General features: G+C 49.4%; 2 protein-coding genes across 2 annotated transcripts in view; both read left to right on the top strand.

Annotated features, from left to right (window-relative positions):
* Nucleotides 1–1013: 1013 nt before the first annotated feature.
* On the top strand, nucleotides 1014–11746 carry LOC135814444 (serine/threonine-protein kinase PAK 5-like). Its single transcript, XM_065327567.1, has 6 exons — nucleotides 1014–2242; nucleotides 2745–2878; nucleotides 4756–4882; nucleotides 5538–5663; nucleotides 10318–10452; nucleotides 11104–11746. The coding sequence occupies exons 1-6, from the start codon at nucleotides 1409–1411 to the stop codon at nucleotides 11272–11274; spliced, it is 1527 nt and encodes a 508-aa protein (XP_065183639.1). The 5' UTR covers nucleotides 1014–1408; the 3' UTR covers nucleotides 11275–11746.
* Nucleotides 11747–13695: 1949 nt separating this feature from the next.
* LOC135813404 (uncharacterized) overlaps nucleotides 13696–21387 on the top strand; it is a 30897-nt gene continuing 23205 nt past the window's right edge. The window contains exons 1-11 of the mRNA XM_065326500.1: nucleotides 13696–14367; nucleotides 14530–14631; nucleotides 15352–15699; nucleotides 16148–16324; nucleotides 16598–16774; nucleotides 16919–17095; nucleotides 17257–17433; nucleotides 17613–17789; nucleotides 18414–18590; nucleotides 18989–19162; nucleotides 19758–19947. Of these exons, the coding sequence (XP_065182572.1) occupies nucleotides 14265–14367; nucleotides 14530–14631; nucleotides 15352–15699; nucleotides 16148–16324; nucleotides 16598–16774; nucleotides 16919–17095; nucleotides 17257–17433; nucleotides 17613–17789; nucleotides 18414–18590; nucleotides 18989–19162; nucleotides 19758–19947 (1979 nt within the window). The 5' untranslated portion in view covers nucleotides 13696–14264. The remainder of the gene's footprint in view (nucleotides 14368–14529; nucleotides 14632–15351; nucleotides 15700–16147; nucleotides 16325–16597; nucleotides 16775–16918; nucleotides 17096–17256; nucleotides 17434–17612; nucleotides 17790–18413; nucleotides 18591–18988; nucleotides 19163–19757; nucleotides 19948–21387) is intronic.

Here is a 21387-nt window from a genome sequence, read left to right on the forward strand (position 1 = left end):
TGAGCTGGATGCTAGCTTATCTTACAAGTACGGTGTATGTCAGTATTGATCGGGACCAGATTCTAAGAGAGTCCTTACACTGAATCATGTACAATGATTCCATACGTAATCGTCATGAAAAATGTGTGATTGTGTTTATTCTAAATGTTCTGGTCTGGTGCACTGAGTGGGGGTGTGTATAGAGTGTAGTCTGTAGATGAACACCGGTAACCATGGTAATACATACTACATGACTGTACTAGTACTAGTAGCACTTATCTTGGCTGGGGAGAGGCTGGGGTGGGCCGTGTGTGTGTGTGTGTGGGGGGGGGGGGGGTATTGTCAGGACTCGGCCTGTGGATCGTGACCTGTGGCCAAGGTGAAGACGCACGACAGCGCCAGCGCTAAGAGCAGAGGCAGGGGCGTAGCAGCCGGTCCGGCTTTGGCCGGACCACTTTTTTTAACACAATGCCAAAAGTGCCCAGAATGCAGGATTTTGCACCATAATTATTTCAAAATTTTCCCAGGGGGGACCCTCCGTGGGACCATCTCCAACGGCAGTGCTACGCGCCTGCTCTGCCAGTGCTGTTGGTGTGCCTCGCCAGCACATGCTCTACCCTGGAGCCCGGCCTACTATCCCCGCTGTTTTGTTCTTGTTGCTGTCTCCCAATCTTTCCTCTTGCCCTCCCATGGCCTGGTGACAAGTGAAAGATGGGACCGTTCAAGTCGCCAGACTCCCTACTGCCTGGCTAGCTAGGCTGTCACTATGTCAGTTGTTTGAATAGGACAACGAAGAGAGTGCTTGTTAGCTAAGCTGTACTAGTAGTCTAGTCCGTAGTTGATGACTGTTGCCTGTTGGATGTCATGGACACTGGACTGGTAGATCTACACTTTTTTGTATGTACAAAGAAGGCAATCGCTTGACTCCAGTCATGTCAGTGCTCATGAAATTTTTTGAAACAGGAGCTGACCGTATCTCCTGTCACACTGTCACACAGTCGTGATAAAGCAGGTGAGAGACAGAGTGGTCGTTGCGTAGACCTACGGTGATGAGTATGAACTACACTTACAAGTGTCGCTCGTTCGTTCGCTTGTTGATCTTGCCAGATATCTATCAGCATGGCTCTACTTCGTCGGTTACCGTGTTGTTTGTAGTGTTGCATACTCCAACTAACTATCCTGTACTTCGTAGGATTTTGTTCTGACCCAACCCCTGGAGGTTTATCCATTGGAAAATAATAATAATTACAACACTGCACATAGCACTCTGAGTGACCAAACCTTGAAAGTCCGCGACCGTCGGGACAGCGAGATACGCCAGCTGACCTGTTCGGCTCTGCCATAACGTTGCTGAAGCAGTGTCCGAAGAACATAGTTCTGTTCTGTCCGGTGAGGCCGTGGTCGGTGACGGATCCGTATTCAAGAAAAAATGTCGTGTTTCGGAGGTTCCCGCTCGTCCAAGCCGACAATTTCCGTTCCGACAGATTTCCATCATCGAGTCCACACGGAGTACATTCCGGAGAGTCGTCAGTACAAAGGCTTGCCTCCACAGTGGAAAACCCTGATCAACCAGGGGCCCAGGCCAAAACCTATCGTTGAAGGTTTAGCTCTGTCAGATGAAGAAACACGGAGAATTCTAGCTGCTTTGCCTCCCATTCATCCAGAAACTGAAATCGAAGACAATGGAGCAGCGGCTCCAGAAGCAGTTCGAATCGCAGGGGACGTTCGCAGGGAATTTCCTGCTGCGACCCACGCGGAAAATTCCTCTGCAGGCCAGTCTGTCGATGCCAGGGAAAGTGTAGAGCGGGTCGGTGCGCAACCATCGTCCGTTAGTAACGGTGTTGCTGGTCCAGCCTCAACAGGAACTGACCCAACGGTGGCCAGTCATCAGGGAGCACAAGCAAACACAACAGTTGCAAATGATGTGTCTGCCACTGCAGCTGCTGCCAGTCAGGCTGCAGCAGCAGCAGCAGCGAAGGCTGCTTCCAGTGCATCAGGCGAGGTAGCCAGAAAGCCTGGCTCACCAGCACAGAAACACATGAACATCAATGGGACAGCCGTCAGCCATGAAGAATTCCGATTGCAGCTAGAGAGACACGTGAGTGCGGAGAGCAATCGCCATCAATATGAAAACTTTGTACGTGTCGGCGAAGGCTCGACTGGAGTTGTAGTGACCGCCAAGGATCTTGTCCGAAAACGTACGGTCGCCATCAAGAAAATGGATCTCAAGAAGCAGCAGCGTAGGGAGCTACTATTTAACGAGGTAAACAATACCTACAATAGCCGTGCTTCCTCCACTGTATGTGTGTGTGTGCTGGAAGAGTGGGTGCCGAGTGACGGATGCAATATCTACCGCATACTGTTGGTGCATGTGCATTGCATCAGTGCTGGCGGCAGAGAGAGAGAGAGCGAGCATTCTCCACTCAGCACGGAATGTCCAATGCAGGGTGGTGTATGGCTGCACCTGCCAGACGATAGGTGCTATTCGCCTGGTTGATGAATTGAGAAAAAGTATCAAAGTTATAGCATGCAATGCATACATGTGTGTTAGTTAGGGGGTAGGGGGCGGGGGGCAAAATTAATAATTTGATTCGAGAAAAGGATCTATATTTGCCGCCCGTCACATTGTAACCATTGAAACAGCAGTGGGACATGCTGTAAAAGCCAACTCCGGCAACTCCGGCTGGGTACGTAGAGACTTTGGTATGGTCTTTAGAAGTCACCTTTATTATTTTCCTCTTTTTGTATCGCAACGCTGCTGTCAGGTTGTGATTATGCGCGACTATCACCATGCCAACGTGGTGGAAATGTTCGATTCGTTCCTGGTGCGCGATGAACTGTGGGTGGTGATGGAGTACATGAATGGTGGTGCACTCACGGACATCGTCACTCATCTAAGGTAGGTATGCAGTGCATGCCGGATGACCAATTGGCTATATTGTAGGTATGCTGTGCCCACGCACGGCACGGGTATAGAGGTAGATCTAACCCTGGGAGAATGCATCTATTATAGCGTGTTAGATACTGTGACAACAGATCTATAATCTGTCCTGTTTGAACACCCTTATTGCGATGCAACTTGTTCGAACGCCGAAGTTGAACGAAAATGATGACACGGCCAGCTGGCATTTTAGCTGATGTGTGTCCATATGCTCAACCACTCACTGAGGAGTGGACTGGCCTCTGCCTAGACTGACCAGCCAGTCGGTGTTAAAAATATGCGCGTGGCAACACATTGAATTTATAGATTAGGTGGATGCCAGGTGCAGTGTTCTAGCCAGGTCAATATAGTAGGGGGTGGGCATGGGAAAAAGTTACCCCATGACCCACTTTTTCCATTGTCCAAAATTGTCTTGCCATGCAAAATGTAACATACAGGGTGAACCCCGACTTCACCCCTTACAAATGTGCCTTTATGAACCCTCTAGTAGTGACTATCGACTGTATTTTCGTTGAATGGCGTGAAAAACACAAAAATCGGAAAATGAGTAGGGGGGCGGCACTATTTCACAGGGGGGGGGGGGGGGGGGGCGCTGCGCCCCCTACCCCCCTTTGGCTAGAACCCTGAGGTGTTACCAGGATAGTGTACTAGTACAGTCGACCTACCCTTATAACGATAACCTCTATAATGATATTACCCTTATAACGATATTTTTCTGCCAAACCAAATCACTCCATTGACTTGTGTATACAATGCCTTACCTCGATAACAATATTGCTATAACGATATTACCCCTATAACGATATAAAATGGGCTGACCAATCGACATTTTCCATTTTATAACAATATCTAGCAGGAAATATGTAGAGCCGACTACCGTAAAAGTCCGTAATTAGACACCCTTAGCAAACAACGGTAACGCTATTTTTTACGGTACTCGTACCTTGATCACCCAAATAGCGTTGAAGCTGCAGCGTATAAACATTATGGGGGCTGATTTATCGTTGTGACCAACGGTACGTGTTTTGGCCAATTATTGCATAGTCCGTACGCATTTCACCTTGTATCGCGTATATGGTGACAAAAATGGTTGTACCGCGCGAAATCAAAGCTATTCTCGTGGCAACAGCGTACTAAATATAGCGTGCATCTTGCTAAAGGTTGAACCCAAATCACGGTATTTCCCCCCTTACGATAATACCGTTACAACATAACGTTTTTTGCTAAGGGTGTCTAATAAGTACCTGCCCGAAAGAAATACCCCTTTCATTCTTTTGGCTCTGTCTGTTGAAGTCAAGTCAAGCCCGATAAACATACTGCCCGAAATAAGTACCGGTACGGTGCGCACATGCAGCACGTAGCATGTACATCACCATGAAAAATGACTTCTCCACTACACACGAGTCAGGTCCGAAAGTTAGTTCGTGCCTGAAAGTCAGTACCCGCCCGAAAGTTGGTACGGGTGTGGTCACTAAATTCGAAAGTAAATACGTACTTATTTACGAACTTTTACGGTATCCAGGTAGGGCAAGCTTCACTTGATAAGTCGTTGGGACATGACGAAATGCAATGGGGCACCAGTGGGCACCTTTCTGTGCACATAATGTGCATGTATGTCAGTTTTTTATGCTATGAAGAGTGTAAAAATGAACAAAATCCATGCATTATGACGTATGTGTATGAAATGAACCAGCTACCCCTATAACAATAATATTATATTACCCTTATAACAATATTTCTTGGTGTGACGCAAATATCGTTATAAGGGTAGGTCGACTGTATGTACATGTATATACTTCCGTTAATTTGGTGTGGCCGCCGCCACGGCTTTCCAGGATGGATGAGGATCAGATCGCTGCAGTGTGCAAGAGTTGCCTGCAAGCACTGAGCTACTTACACGAGCAAGGTATTATTCATCGGGACATCAAGAGTGATAGTATTCTACTCTCGCAGCAGGGACACGTAAGTTATTCCTTACATCCTGTATCAGCAGTGCATGCCATGGTGCCTTTTAGGTGTGATCTAAAGTTTGGTGCCTGATTTCTCTACCGGAATTACCGAAATTCACGTTATACCGAAAATAATGTGTAACACAGTACTTTACTTCGAAGGATGCAGACGAGGAGTTGTTCTGTTTGATGCGAGTGACTCTCTATATGCACTGTACTTTTTTTTAAAAGTATGATTTTGCACCAAGGATGCTTGTATTGTACCATAGCTGCAGTAGGCTCTATCACAAGTTCAGTGTGATCTGGCCGGAGTGTTTTCGGGATGCCCGGTGAGCATTCACATTCCGGGGACGATGCATCGTGACCAGTGAAAGCAGTACGAAAGGGAATTTATTCTTTGCCAGTGCACTTTACGTTTGATGAACCGTTCACAAGATGCACATGTACATGTATATAGTCAGTGTCAAGGCTGAAACTACCAACATCACTGACACACCTAACCCTGCGTCCTCGATGATATTGATATGGTTGCATTCATGCTGAGAACTGTTCACCCATCCACGCTTAGCAGAATGCCCGAAATCCTTTCTTGGTCTGTGTGCTATGCGTCGGATAAGTTAACGGAATGCTCTTCGACATTCTTATCATGCTCTTTCTTGCCACTTCAGGTGAAGCTATCTGACTTTGGGTTCTGTGCTCGTGTGGATGATGCTCGGCCGAAGAGATGGTCACTGGTTGGCACACCTTACTGGATGGCACCACAGGTCATTGCGCGACAAGCATACTCCACTGAAGTGAGCTAGGACTGGCGGCTGCTGTGTCTCTATAAGTAGCGATGGGTACTGGGGGCTGGGTACTGGAGCTGGGTACTGGGGGGGGCTTGCTACTGGGGCTGGGTACTGGGGCTTGCTACTGGGGCTGGGTGCTGGGGCTGGGTACTGGGGGGGGGGGGGGGGGGGGGGGGCTTGCTACGGGGCTGGGTACTGGGGCTTGCTACTGGGGCTGGGTACTGTTGTCGATACGGACGGTGTCCGGTGGGCCCCAACAATGACATAGCTCGGTAAATGCTTCAGCAACCAAGGGCCCGTCATGTCGGCGCAGCGGGACAATCTCTGCCCACCGTGTCAGGACATCGACTACCATCAAGACACATGCGAATCTGCCGCTGCGACACAGTCCTAGCTCGAGCGTGTCCATCACGACTGTGCTCCACGGGCTCCCAGGAATCTCGTGTCGAGTTGGCGACACAGACTGACTTCCGGAGCTGTTGGCTGCACGACACTGCTGGCACTGGCTGACGTACTGCTGGCACTTCTCTGCCATGTGCGGAAAGTAACACTTCTGGCGTAGGATCTCATAGACCGTCTGCCATGATGCATGGCCAGACCCGGCATGGGCCGCTCGAATGACGCCATCTTCCATCTCGCCAGGAAGAACTGGTGCGAGTACCACACCGTCAGCAGGGACCTTCACACTCCGGCAGAGAAGGTCATCTTTGATGCAGAGCTGGGAACGCACTGCCTTGAAGTCGTCATCTGTCACAGGCATGCCCACCGACACTTGTTCCATGACGGCACGTACCTGGCCGTTGTTTTGCTGCGCCTGCTTCACCCCCGCCAGCTCGACAGGAGCGGAACCAGCCGGTACAGCGGCTGCCACGTTGTTGCTCGTCTTGGGGCAGCGAAATGGCACACGGGTCATCTTATCCGCCACGTTCTGATATGTCGGCACCCAGACGACCTGGACCTGCAAGCCAGTTGTTGCGATGAGGTCGTCTACGATTTGCAGTCGGCGTTGCACGAGAACTTCATACAGGCCACCAGCTCGCACACGCCGTGTGCCATCGACAACTTGGGTCAGCCACCCTGCCACTGTTTTTGAGTCGGTCACCAGCTTCACACGCTTAGCCTTCCACTTGGTTACGAGACTCAGGCCCTTGATTGCTGAGTCGAGTTCAGCCACGTTGACATGACGCTAGTCCTGCTTTGGCCGCAGCCAGCAGGCATCCTCTATGACTTCGTCGTGCAGCTCCAGGACAACACCGATTGCGAGGTCGGACGCGTCACACCAGACCGTCCAGACCGAGTCGTCGTCCGCCACCACATCCCAACAGCCATGGACTGGGTCGTCCTCAGCATGCTTCATACACACACAAGTTGGCACAGCATTGCACTGCAGCTTGGGATACCGGATCGTCCCACGCGCTTCCCTCTGGACTGGCCAACCGCTTGAGATAGCTGCACGCAGGTCGTAGCCAAGAGCATATAGGATAGTGGCCTATTAGTCGCCCACACCATGCGAACAAGCTACGTTTGGTCAGCTTGGGCGGTGGCTCCAGGTCGATGTCCCTTCTAGTCCATTGGGTCCTGCAGTCGTTGTCGTCATCGTTCCTGAGCTGCATGCCAAGCACACGGGATTTCGTCAGTGGCTCAGCTGGCTTTGTTGGCAGACCATATGCAGCCAACTCAGCGGCAACCTGCTCCGTTTCTCCAGCCGGGGTGCGGATATCGTCGACATAGTTGTCAACCGATGGATGGCTGCGGGTGACCCACTGCACAATCATGTGCATGATCTTAGGCGCAATCGCTAGGCCGAAGCCCATTCTCGTCATGAGATAGACTTTCTCCTTCCACAGCACAGCTTGATATCGTGCAAGCTCTGGGCTGACGTGTACCTGGAGGTAGGCCTTCTTGATATCGAGCATCTTCCACTCACCACCGCTAGTCTGCCGCCACTTCCTGATCTTCTCCGCACAGACGGGAGCCTCGTAGCCCGGTTGCGATTGGATCAGCTTGTTCACGCCGCGATAATCTAAACATGGCCGAACTGGCGTACTGGCCTTATGCTCCTGAGTACGCGCGAGCAGTGGCAACACGCCACCCGTCCAGTCGTCCAGTCGTCGTACACACACGCTGGCCTTGCCAATGATGCCCAGTGGCTGGCCATCTAGGGCAATGATGTGACTGCCAGACTCAGCCAACTGCAGTACTCCATCCATAGCACATTGATTGGTCATCAGCGTTCTTGTGGCTCCAGTGTCAATGACCGCCACCTTCCATTGCGCACTGTCCCGACTGCCCCCCTTTCCAGACATCAACATAAATCCTAGGGAGCCTGGCACCTGCAGTCAGCACTGGTACAGCAACAGAACAGAGCGCAGCATCGTCGATCTCGGCAGCAGCCGCGGCAGTGCCCTTACTTGACTGCGTGGCCTGCCAGGCCTTCCGTTCAGGACAATCAGCCTTACGCCGTTACGGTGTCCACTCTTGTCACAAAAGAAGCACGTAATTCCGCGTGCGCGACTCGAGCTAGTCGATGGTCCAGGCTGCTTGCGCTGACCCTGCGGGCAATCACGTTTCATGTGGCCTTGCTCCTTGCACCGGAAGCATATCACATTCTTTGTCGGTTTCGAACTCGAAGCAGGGCCAAGCGCAGCCGCACTTCCAGTTCCATACTCCGCACTGCTAGATCGACCGTCGTCACTAAACTTGAGGGCTCGGACTAGTTCTAAGCACCCACTCACCGTGAGCGCCTTTCCTGCCATTGACAGACGAATTTGGCGAGACCAAGAAGACGGAATACCGGCCATTAGCTGCTCGACGATGACACTGTTGTCATCCTTATCGCTGGACTCTTGTCCAGCTAGTTTGCCCAGACGCTTCAGGTCCGCAACAAATGCGTCGGGCGACTCGTCAATCTTCAACGTCCGATTCGTCAGCAAGCTGAAAGCTCGCGCTCGTGTGACACAGAACGCCTTCTGCATCTTCTTCTTCACTGCTGTGGAGCTCTTCCTGTCCTCCGCGGACATCCTGTTGAGACAAGGAAAGCGTCCTTCTCCAGAAACAGCAGTAGCTGCGGCATTTTCTTCTCGTCGGAATCCCATTCCTTGATCGTCGCGAGCACCTCGAATTTGGCCCAAAATGTCTCGAAGTCATCCTCACTCCCGCGATACGGGCGTAAGTATCCCTGAGCTTTTGACATCTCTCCTAAAACTGGTTCCCGGGTTTCGGCACCACGCTGTTAGAGAACATGCAAAACTCATGTACCTCTCGTCCACCACACAGTTCCAGGACAGACGTCTTCTTTCTCACAACCAACAACCGTAGCACTGGGTTACTTCTTACCATGAAACAGAACATTAGTAGGATAATACAATAAGATGATAGGTGAAAACCATAATGCATAGGGCGAGCAGAGATCGGAGATCGTGCAAAATGGTGCAAACAGAACATAGCAAAGCAGGCAAGTTACTTGTCCGAGGTCATCACACAGATGGCAGACAAGGTGCTTCCACCCAACTAAATCTATTGCAATGTTGACATTGCAATGCAACTTCCTTGCACAGGCACACTTGGCAGTTTAGATCACGTTCCAACGCCCTAATAATAGAAATCACTAAGGGGGCACAATGCAATCATCGCACAAGCAGCGTGTACCATTGCGGTACTCTGTAACAAGGCCTGACCTCCTGCCTCCACATCAACAAACCACACAAAGCTGTTCCTGCTCTAGCAACTAAGCACACACGAAGCAATGCATATGTCACCAACAGCACGATTATACTTCAGGGGGGGGGGGGGGGTGGATACTAGAGCCGGACACCGAGTTGGGCACTGACCTCACACTACTCAGTGTACGAAGATGAGTTTTCATTTGGCAAACCCGACTCTATGTGTATATTGGTTTTGTTGGAACAACACGTTCTCCCTGGAACAACACGTTCTCCCTGGAACAACACGTTCTCCCTGGAACAACACGTTCTCCCTGGAACAACACGTTCTCCCTGGAACAACACGTTCTCCCTGGAACAACACGTTCTCCCTGGAACAACACGTTCTCCCTGGAACAACACGTTCTCCCTGGAACAACACGTTCTCCCTGGAACAACACGTTCTCCCTGGAACAACACGTTCTCCCTGGAACAACACGTTCTCCCTGGAACAACACGTTCTCCCTGGAACAACACGTTCTCCCTGGAACAACACGTTCTCCCTGGAACAACACGTTCTCCCTGATGGAACTGTTGAATTGCCCTATGTACTAGTATCTCTCAGAGTGCTCTTCTCAATGTCAGCCAACACCGAGCTTCCAACATGGCCCATGTTCAACCCGCGTTGATACTGTCTGCATTGTCCAGTGTCACATGATTGTGACCAGTGAAACCCGATTTCTTGTCTAGAATTGGGGGACATCATAGTGGGCCTCTGCAGTGTCCAGTACAATTTACTTTGAAGTAGGTCTGAAGAGTCAAGTCTTTTTTTCCTTTGTGGTCCGAGTTCTGGTGAGTTGCGATCTGAAAGAGTTGATCTGGTCAGATACGATAGGGTCAGAAACCATTGCGTACAGTTTGCGCAATGCAATACTGTCACCCTAGTATTGGCAATCTCATCCAGACTGACCTTTGGTTTTGTGTAACTCCTGTGATGCCTGTGTGATCTCTCTGACCAGGTTGATATCTGGTCTCTAGGCGTCATGGTGATAGAAATGGTGGATGGAGAACCGCCGTACTTCAATGAACCGCCATTGCAGGCCATGAGGAAAGTGCGAGACATGCAGCCACCAGCCTTCAAGGACAGCTCTAGTGTGAGTTGAATTATTCATGCTCTGTTTTTCCCGGCTGTGCTTCGACAGGGGTCTTCGTACCCTGCAGGGATTAAAGCGCTTGGTTCACAGTACTTTGAAGTACAAGTATAAGGTTGCAATAGAACTTTGGACCGCACCCTTGATTGAAACATGCATCTACACACATTTTGTCTTCAATTGAAGTTGTGTTTTATTCTTGCCCCCCCCCCCCCCCCTGGTATCCTCACCATACGGATTTCATGCATGTTTGAAAAGGATTTTATGCCATTCCAAACACAACCGTGCTTGTTGGATGAGCTGCTGAACCACTCCTTCTGCAGACTACTGTAGAACCATGCACACTTTTAGCTTGCGTTGCAGCATGTCTGTGACACCTCTCTATGAAGGTGTACCGTATTTTCCGGAGTATAAGCCGGACCCAGATGTGTTGTCCCGAAAATACGGACATCTACCCTGTTTACGACTGTTAATTTGACCAGTGTAGTATAAGCCACACCGACTGTTTTTGGGGTGAATTACTGGTGTTTTAAGTGCGACTTATACTCCGGAAAATATGGGCATCATCCGTTAACGTTGTTGTCCATTCCTCCACCATCATGTGCTGCATCTACACTATGACCATGTACATGTACTGTCTGTCTTCCTTTACAGGTTTCCAGACCATTGCTCAGCTTCCTGCAACAAATGCTGGTGCACAACGCTGCGCAGAGAGCCACTGCTAACTCACTCCTCCACCATCCCATCCTGCAGCATGTTGCGCCGCCGGAATCCCTAGCAACACTGCTCAAAAGCAATACGCAGTCCTCCTATGGCTTCAACTAGCAGAGTAGGGAAAGGAGTGAGCGGTCCGGTGCAGTGTTTGCTGCAGCAACCGGCTGATTTGACAGTATGTGACTCTGTATGACGGCACATGTGTTCAGTGGTGTCTTCTACGTGGGCTGCTACTGTAACTAGGTAGTAGTTATGCATGTGACAACGATCGCAGCTGATTGTTTTTAAATGTGTCTCATGTACTCATACTTGTACATGCCATCTGAACTGTGATGTGTTGTGTACACAATTCCTGCAATGATCTGGTCTTGGAAGCTAGCCTGAACTCTACTTGAGAAACCACAAGCAATGTATGACCCCAACATTATAATAATTATTATTATTTTTGCAATTTCTATGGAGTTCACAGTTTGAATTTGCCTCGAAACAGTAAAGGCACGTTCTCACTCCAGCCAACCATCTGGCTAGGGTGAATGGCTTTCGAGTTCTAAACATTAACTGTAACGCCTTAGTGCACCCCTGCCCTGGCCCTACTGTGTGTATCATACTGTGTGTATTCAGTGTATGTGTGTAAGCCGTACTCCCTTAGCCTTGTCTACAGCTTACAAGTGATAGGCCTCATGGACCATGGATACAGGTAAAACACTAAAATGACGCAGTTTTATGTGGAATACAGTGCTACAAACACAAATACGATTGCGGAATGTACAGCTAAAGGTCAGCCTGTGGGGCATTCCTGGTGGCTACACGGGCTCATAAATAATTATAATTATTAGTATTGAACGCATGGTCACCTACGCTACAGAGTGCTCGGTGTGTAGATCTACACTATCTCACCCAAAGAGATGTAATGAAGAGGAGTGTACGGCACTGACACAATCAGTGACTGTGTTGTGACCAATGATACAATGGCAATGCACAGTCAATGGGATGATTGTAAGACTAAGAGGGCCTGGGGGCAGTTATTCTCTGGATGTGATGGGCAGGGCCTAGGGAACGGATATCATACGTCACCATTATGGGTAGATACATTTACGTGTATCATCTGACGCCATGGCAGACTAAGGGCGCGTTCGAATTGTCTTCATCAACTGTTCTAACAAATTTTATAAAGAGATTAGTTGAAGTGTCCCATTAGAACGATTTCTATCATTTCAGAGTTTTTCAGTGGAATTGTTATGGCGATGATGACGTCCGATCAGATCGACCATCTCCACGTACTACGTGACGTAGCTATTCCAAACTCTTCGAAACTAATCCACCTTCCCATCGGATGAGCTTCGAGGAGCTTCGTTTTTCTGAAGAGGCCAATAAGGCCACCTCTTCAGAAAACGAAGCTCCTCGAAAAGTCAAAGAGTGACAATTCGAACGCGCCCTCAGTAACGAGAAAATATGCAGATAATTATTATGACGACTGGTTGGAAGTCACACTGAGTGTACATGTTTGAAGTACCTCCCCCCCCCCCCCCCCCGGGAGGTAGCCTAGTCTCCACAAACTGTACCACCACAAGACAACACACATACATAGCCTTAGGCCACGTCTTCCTTGCAGGACTAAGTTAACCATAGACAAAGAACAGGCTGTCCCCCTCTCAACCACTTTTTCGACTAACAGAAGCAAGCTCTTTTGCGCAGGCTATAGCGCTATTGCTGAATACGTGTAGTTCGTGTAGCTGCCTGTGCTAATGCATGCTGTATCACTTTCTCCCATCTAACTAACTTCCTTGGTCAACAAGCCGTGAAACTACGGTGATATCGCCAACATCTTACATCCATGGTGCGGCATCAGCTCCAGCTAGCTGTGCAGTCGAGTCAGTCAAACAGTCAAAGCTCGACAAGAGTGGTGTGTGGAATGTATGGCTTGGGAGTTGGGTGGATCAAGTGCAAGTATGTTACATTGTTAATGTTAGTTGTCTAAAACTAGCAAGTAGCGTAAAAGTAAAACATATTCCGATTTGATTTATTTGACTGCTTCACGGTCACGCATTCCATGGCCTTTGAAGTATGAACCATTTTTTTAGTAGTTCCGGCAGATGTCGACGCGACCGCTAGCGCTTACAGTATAGTATAGTCTCTTACCAGATAGTCACCAGATGCACGTAAAATGACAATATTTTCGCTGCATCACATGGCGTTCAAACGTGACCTGCTAGTACTAGTAGTAGAGGTCTTGCTGGGTGAATCCGGCTCTCATGTCTTTGTCTTTCCTGAACGGCTTCTTCTTCGCTCGGGCTTTTTCGGGAAAGTCGGATAAGGAGATGCTCGCTTGATCATAGCGCGCAATACCGATATGAGCCCCGGTTTCGTCTCCGTCACGTCAGTTTGCCGTGACTTGCCTATCGCCTTTTCCTAGGTGATGCGAGATTTGGTGGCCCCCACAGACCGCGGTGCAGTTGCCACAGACTTCTTCATTTTGCTCCAACTTCAAGTCTAACATTCAAGTCAAACGGCCAAGTTGTCGTTCAGTGTGCCAAAAGGCCATAGTAATGATACGCGGCCGGTATGCGGGATTGCTCTTACTAGTCTTACGTATTTCTGTCATGTACTAGTAGTAGTACTTAGCCAGTCAGAGGTCTAGAGAATGGATAGTGCACCAGACTTGGTCTTCGCCGAAAGCGTCAGTCTTCTTTCCCGGCTGGGTTACGTAAAAACAAGTCGTTGGAAGCTGGAGCGCCGGAGAAAAGCAGCAGGGGAATGCTGAGGCTGCAGCTACCCAAAACTTACTTGCCTTCCCTAATGACCATGCAATGTCCGAGAGTAAGACAATCAAGACATAATTATAACCAAACTAGGACTACGGCACAGCCGTTGTCTCCCTGTAGAAACTCGAACATTGCACCGGTGAGAAGATGGAGGAGAGGTATTTTTGTTGCAGTAGGTAGTTGCGCTGCTTCGGACATGATTTCGTGTAGCCGTGCCCCATCCTCAGAGGAGTATAAGAAGGACTTGTTGACAAGAGAACTTCATCGAGCTGTTTACAAGCACTTCTTCCTGTAAACATCAGCTGTTGAAGATCATCAACACCAACCATTTCGGTAACGATGCGTGTTCTAGCATTGGCTGCAGCTTTGCTGCTGGTCGCTCTTATCGGCCATGTTGCCTCTGAGTCAGTGCAGTATGCTGAGATGGAGGCCAAAGAGCTCGGTGAGTGCATACTCGAACTATGCTCGACGGGAACTACGTGGTTTTCAACGGCTGGAATGTGTTTCCTGCTCTTGTGATTGCTCCTTGGGTATCGGGACGAAACACTGATCTGCACTAGTGCACTGCATGTGTCCTGTCGATTTTTCATTCTCCCCTTTTCAGCTCTGAACGAGGAAATCGAAAAGAGCGAGTTGGCTGACTCCATTTTGGAAGATGAGGAGGACGTGGATGAGGATGAGGATGAGGAAGCTCATGATATCTCAAGTAAGACATGTTCTGTCCCTTGACGTTGATCCCTGTTGGAAACCATAGTCATACTCATAGTCGAAGGCCGTGACTGTGCCCGAGTGTGAGGAGGTCCCATCGCCTGATACCGGGTCATGATGCTTGTCAATGGGTAACGCCGTAGATCAGATCTATGTTGCAAAACAGTGTGCTGTAGCGTCTTGATCTTGACCCATAGGGCCATAGTAGCACTGCTTTATGCATGCATGCATGACCATTGCTCCTGTGGCAGTGTCTGCATGTAACCCATCCATCACCTTTTGGCCAATTATTTGGGGCGGCATTCCGAATCCCTCTGAATGGATGGCTCAGTCACTTTTAGAGAAGCTATTTTGTGTGTTTTGGGAGTAGGGGTAGGGGTAGAGGTCAGGTCACTCTGGTGTTTCTGCATACAACAGTTCAATCCATGGTGGTACACGATAATGCTGGGAAAATAGGCAGATTCTGCTTGAAAAGCATTGAAATGGGCCGAACCATGAAAACCATCCGACTGACAATTCCGTTCATTGTGCACATCTTCCGCTTCAATATTATTATAAAACATGCATGATACATCTCAGGAAATGCACTAAAATTAATTATGCGGATTGGTCTGCCAGCACCCCCCCCCCCCCCTCCCATGCAAGGGCTATCTGCATGTGGGTATGCTAACTTGAACGATGGTTTTTACACTTTGTGTGTCTCTGCGTGTGCCTGCAGAACGTGCGGCTGCCGGTACATACAAGAAGCGCTCGTCTAAGAGGTCAGGCAGCAAGCGCAGCTCCACCAGAAGACGCAGATCATCGTCTTCTCGCCGCCGTAGCAGCAGAAGCAGCCGTCGTGTGACACGCAAGCCTGTTCGCAAGCCAGTCCGCAAGCCAGTTCGCAAGCCAGTGCGCCCGCCCGTCCGCAAGCCAGTGCGCCCGCCAGTCCGCAAGCCAGTGCGCCCGCCAGTCCGCAAGCCAGTTCGCAAGCCTGTTCGCAAGCCCATCCGCACCAGGCGCAGAAGGTCTCGCAAGCCAACTAGCCGCCGCAGGTCACGTGTCCGTGTCCGTGTCCCCAAAAAAGGTACTTGGTGCTGGCCATGGCCTATACTGGACGGTAATCTTCTAGTGCCGGGTTTGGAGACAGACATCAGCATTAAGAATGGCAGACAATCTAATGCTGTACTCATACTACTGGCATATCTATTGCTATAGAAATATTACATGTAAATTTTAAAATCTTGACTAGTTTGAGGGAAAGACACAAACGGGAAAAGTCTGAAGAAAAAATTGGCTGTCACCACCAGTACTCGAACCAGGGACCCTCAAAAAGTACAATAATTTTTAAGGAATGGGAGAACTTCGAATTTCAAAGGATCTGTTGGGAAGTGAACTGCCTGAAAAGATTTAAAAATGCCAACCCTACCAGGACTCGAACAAGTGCATTAACTATTATTTTCAACTTCACTCAGTGATTTGTTCATTCCATTAGCATCAACACGTCAGTGCTCTGCTCTGTTTGCCCGTTGCAGTCAATGGCGGATGGTCGTCCTGGTCAGCCTACTCACAGTGCTCAGCATCATGCGGCGGTGGCTCACAGAAGCGCAGCCGTACCTGCACCAGCCCAGCACCCAAGTTTGGCGGCGCAAAGTGCAAGGGAGCGGCAGTGCAGACACAGGGTTGCAACAAGCAGTCTTGCCTAAACCCAGGTGAGTAGCTTTCAATCATGTAGAGATCAGAGATGATGTGAGAAAAAATATATTCCACCTTCTTTTTTAGCACACCTTTGCTTAGATCCCAAGCGATGCAGGAGTTTTAAAAAATGTGGGATAATCGGTCAGACTTACTCTCATGGGAGAAGGGTCAAGTACACGTTTGGTTATGTCTGCAATGGTCACAAATTAGTCATGCATTTCTTACAATACACCTAGAAGTGCCATCCTCCAGCCTATTTCTTCTGTTTTGATCTTCTGGTGTGACAGTCGATGGCCAGTGGTCGGAGTGGTCACCATTCGGTGCATGCAGTGCCACTTGTGATGGAGGTGAGCAAACACGTACTCGTACATGCACCAACCCAGCACCTGCCGATGGTGGAGCTGACTGCCAAGGAGACGATGAAGATTTCCAGGAGTGTGGAACTCAGGGATGCTTGAACCCAGGTGAGGAGGCATTTTGAGCAACTTATGTGAAGCATAGACCCAGGCACACCAATTTTTAAAGAGATTGATCATTTCTCATGTGTGAGTGGGCTCGGATTTACAGAAGCATTGGATCTAAATGACACTGATCTGATTCTCTTACAGTCGATGGTCAGTGGTCGGAGTGGTCACCATTCGGTGCATGCAGTGCCACTTGTGATGGAGGTGAGCAAGTACGTACCCGTACCTGCACCAACCCAGCACCTGTCGACGGAGGAGAGGACTGCCAAGGAGATGATGAGGACTTCCAGGAGTGTGGAACGGACCGTTGCCTGAACCCAGGTGTGTACACGTTCTTCATGGTCCTCAGCTTTTACGTAGTTAGAGTATAGAAGGTTTGATCCACCTTTCCCTCGCCTTGGGTGGGGGCACCTCCGCTTAGCAAGGTTTGGCCCCATAGTGGATGCAGCTAGCCTCATCCTGTTCTTTCTCTGTTGGTGCAGTCGATGGTCAATGGTCGGAGTGGTCACCGTTCGGAGCATGCAGTGCTACTTGTGATGGAGGTGAACAAGTGCGCACTCGTACCTGCACCAACCCAGCACCTGTCGATGGTGGAGCGGACTGCCAAGGAGACGATGAAGACTATCAGGAATGCGGAACCGACCGTTGCTTGAATCCAGGTGTGTAGCTCTTCAACATAGTCTTCTTAGCTGTCTATCAGATCATGAGTTGAAGAAATTCCTGAGAGGAAGCGCGGCGTGACTGTTATATCATCCAGTAATCAGCAGCTACATATGCCCACCCTCCATACCGCAGTAGCCTAAGGTGCACCGAACATCTGTTTTCTTTGTTGATGCAGTCGATGGTCAATGGTCGGAGTGGTCACCATTCGGTGCATGCAGTGCCACTTGTGATGGAGGTGAGCAAACACGTACTCGTACCTGCACTAACCCAGCACCTGTCGACGGTGGAGAGGACTGCCAAGGAGACGATGAAGATTTCCAGGAGTGTGGAACGGAGCGTTGTCTGTTTCCAGGTCAGCATACTTAGCATACCGAGCTGCAACAGTAGCACACAGGCCAGTGCTGATAGTTCGTGCGATAGCAATATGCCATTCCGTATGTTCGGTTCACCTTTCCCACAGTGGCGGCAAGGTGCACGGAGAGATTATTACCACGCAACCATTCCTGTTCCCTTAACTTTCCAATCCTTGACCTTGCAGATCATTGGGCAGCAGCAGCAAACTTAAAAGCAATTGTACAAAAACAGGGACAACCCTTGTGAACAGGTTATGAAACATGTCTCGGGTCCTGCTGGTCCCTGAAAACGCTAAGGGAAAGGTCAATCTTTCTCAGAACCATTTCAATAAATGGGTGTAGCACTGGCTTAGTCGGTGTGTAGTCCAGCCTTCATGACCGGGACTGACCGTTGTTCTTCTTGCGGCCAGTGGGGCATGCCATGCATGAGCTTTGGTGTCCTATATGTTTCATCAAGCAGATCAGATGTGCAGCACAGCATGTGTCCAAGTGTTTGACTGTTCCTGAGCTTAGCAGAACCATCTTGTGGGTCTGAGAGTGTGCGCATGTTTCGGCTATATAAATTAATGTATCCTCAATCTAAAGTGATGTATCTGGATCTTGTTCTTTCTTTGTTGATGCAGTCGATGGTGAATGGTCGGAGTGGTCACCATTCGGAGCGTGCAGTGCTACTTGTGATGGAGGTGAACAAGTGCGTACCCGTACCTGCACCAACCCAGCACCTGTCGATGGCGGAGCGGACTGCGACGGAGATGATGAAGATTTCCAGGAGTGCGGGACAGAGGCTTGCTTGAACCCAGGTACGTCGGCACTTCTGGGATAATTTGACTGGCAAGATCGCATAGCTGGTGTGTGTGAGAATCAATACAGGGTCCAACAGTATGCCACACCATGATGAATACTGTCAGCTGATCCTGCATAGCTGTACTCTGTGAATTCTCTTACACATTGTTCAGTGAGGACGTCTATTGTTCCAGCATAACCAGTCTAGAACTACACGCTCGTTGGCTTGCCTCACCAGCACAGGTTCCTTCTTGGAGCCGCTACTCTTCCCAGTGTTGTGTTGTCCTGCTACTTCTCTCCCCTCTTCTTATGAGTAGGTTGTGTCTTCAGTAAAAAAATAATAATTATAATAAATCTGGCATGCGGCTCACCAAAATGCATCTGTGTACACATGTATGGGTCTACTTCTCCACAGTCGATGGCGAGTGGTCCCAATGGTCGCCGTTCGGTGCATGCAGTGCCAGCTGCGATGGCGGTATCAAGCTCCGCACACGCACTTGCACTGAGCCAGAGCCACAGGACGGTGGAGACGACTGTGAGGGTGATGACGAGGACAGCAAGGAGTGCAACGAAAACATACCCTGCAAAGGTAGAGTATTCTCGTCAGCATACATTCAATCTGCGGACAGAACTGTTCCGTCCACTGTGGATTCATCAGCGCAGCACAGAGAAAATGAGGTCAAACCTGATAGCAATGAAAAATAAATTTTCCAAAGCCAGATTTAAACCAGGCCCGAATGTACCTTGCCAGAGTGCTCAAACTGACAAGCATACATGTACTAGTATATACATTTGCACCGGGTATGGAATTTCCCTTCACTTTGCAAGATATGAACTGGATGCCTTTGCAGTAACACATCACGGACATGATTAACAGTTTCACAGACAATTGATGTGTGAACTCTATGGATATCGTCTGGCCAATCAAGACATACAGCTCACAACGCCCATGCAATCGATATGCGACGATGTGACAACTCACTGGATGCTAGTCCATCGTCCGTTTCATTGTCCTGTGGTGTTTTTCGGAGTACCATACTGGCCTTGCCTACTGGCATAACTGTGCATACTGCATTGACTGATTGTATGAGAGAGAGGGAGGTCATTGCTACAGAATACCATACAGTGCCTTTTAGCTCATTGATGACACGTCCCATTTCTATTATTGGACTCTTTCTCCACAGGACAATGGCAGAGCTGGGGCTCCTGGTCATCGTGCAGGCCCCTAGACCAGCGCCTTGGCTGCGGCCTGGGCAAGAGACTCAGGACTCGGTCGTGCAGCAGCTCTGCTAACAACTGCGGTCCGCCAGGCGATGGACAGCAGAAGAAGAAGTGCTTTGCAGGAAAGTGCAAGAAGGGCCCATATCACCACAAGCGCTATTGAACACTCAACCGTATGGCAGCATGCATGACTGATCATAGTAATGGTCGCTTACCCTGACCATCGCTCAGTCAGTATTTACTTTCAATCCATGATCATGCTGCTTACACCATAATTTAAAAGAACATCACCTCAGATAACCTATCACTAATGTAACTTTTATCACAGATACAGATCTTCTTACTGCCGTATTGCTGCTGCTGGTGATTGGCAGCACACTTCTCGCTGGAAATAGATGTGTTCTCTAACAGATTCTATACGGTGTGATTTTCTCAGAGATTCTATAGTGTGATTTTCTCACGCTGCAAGCATATCACAAGCAGATAATGTGGATTGGAGGAAGAGATTCAGATCAAGAAGAACATCAGTATTATCTTTAATTTAAACTCAGTGTTCCAACGGAATAATTTATTGCCTTCACACTATCCTGGAGAATGCGTGAGGGCATGGCTGGGTCTATGGCGGGTGACTTGGACTGGGATACCGGAAACATGATAATGTGCGACTGATACAATTCAGCTATTGACCAACAGAATACTCCTATTGGCACTGTACGTGTGGCAGGTACATGCTAATGTTAGGGTCCTCTGTCACCTGATTCGGAGTTCAGGTGACGCATGTAACCAGGGAATTCATTATTCACGGTATAGACGAGCAGGGTCTGACTGTAATAACCGTCCGTGTATGCAATGAACAGAACACCGCGGTGATGATGGCCGGGTACCGTTCATCGTAACCATCGTAACAGCACACTACTGCCTGTACAGTGTACTGTACTGGTTCTAGTGAGACATGATTGGGACCGTGAACAGACGGAACAGTCTGACCATTTCGTCAACTAACTGTTACTTGACCTACCGGTAGTCAGAGGCAGGCAGGCACTGATTCACTATAACTACCTGCATTACATCTTCCCCACGACCACTCCATTAGGGTTCTCGTGCCCAGTCAGCCCACTGGGGAGGAGGGGGGGGGGGGCAGCCTGCAGCCTACTGCAGCCTGCTTGGTTACCCCGACACCCGCGGCTTCACCTCATTTTTTTATTTACCGACTTTGCTCATCCAGTCCGAGTGTTCTTTGGGAGAATCTTATTGAACCAATGTCCATGGTGGTTGTAGTTGAGCACGTGTGGACAGGCATGCATGATGATGCAGGCCTGTCTGACGGTCAAGGTGCAGCACGGGATGAGAGCCAATCCTCATTTAGCTGCAGCTCATCTGGTTGCCGGCAAAGGGAAGCTTAGACTCCGACCACACACCCTGCGTAGAGCTGGAATTTTAAATCAATCAACCACTCACGGTCAACTGGGTACTCACTACTCGGAGTGAGGGTAACATGGATTGCAGCTAACGACGTTCGCCCCCTTGTCGGGCATTGGTTGTGAGACTTACCACCTCACCCTCGCCGTTAGCTGTATTACTAGTATATCTGCC

This window comes from Sycon ciliatum, chromosome 4 (assembly GCF_964019385.1).
Source record: "Sycon ciliatum chromosome 4, ocSycCili1.1, whole genome shotgun sequence".
Lineage (NCBI taxonomy): Eukaryota > Metazoa > Porifera > Calcarea > Leucosolenida > Sycettidae > Sycon > Sycon ciliatum.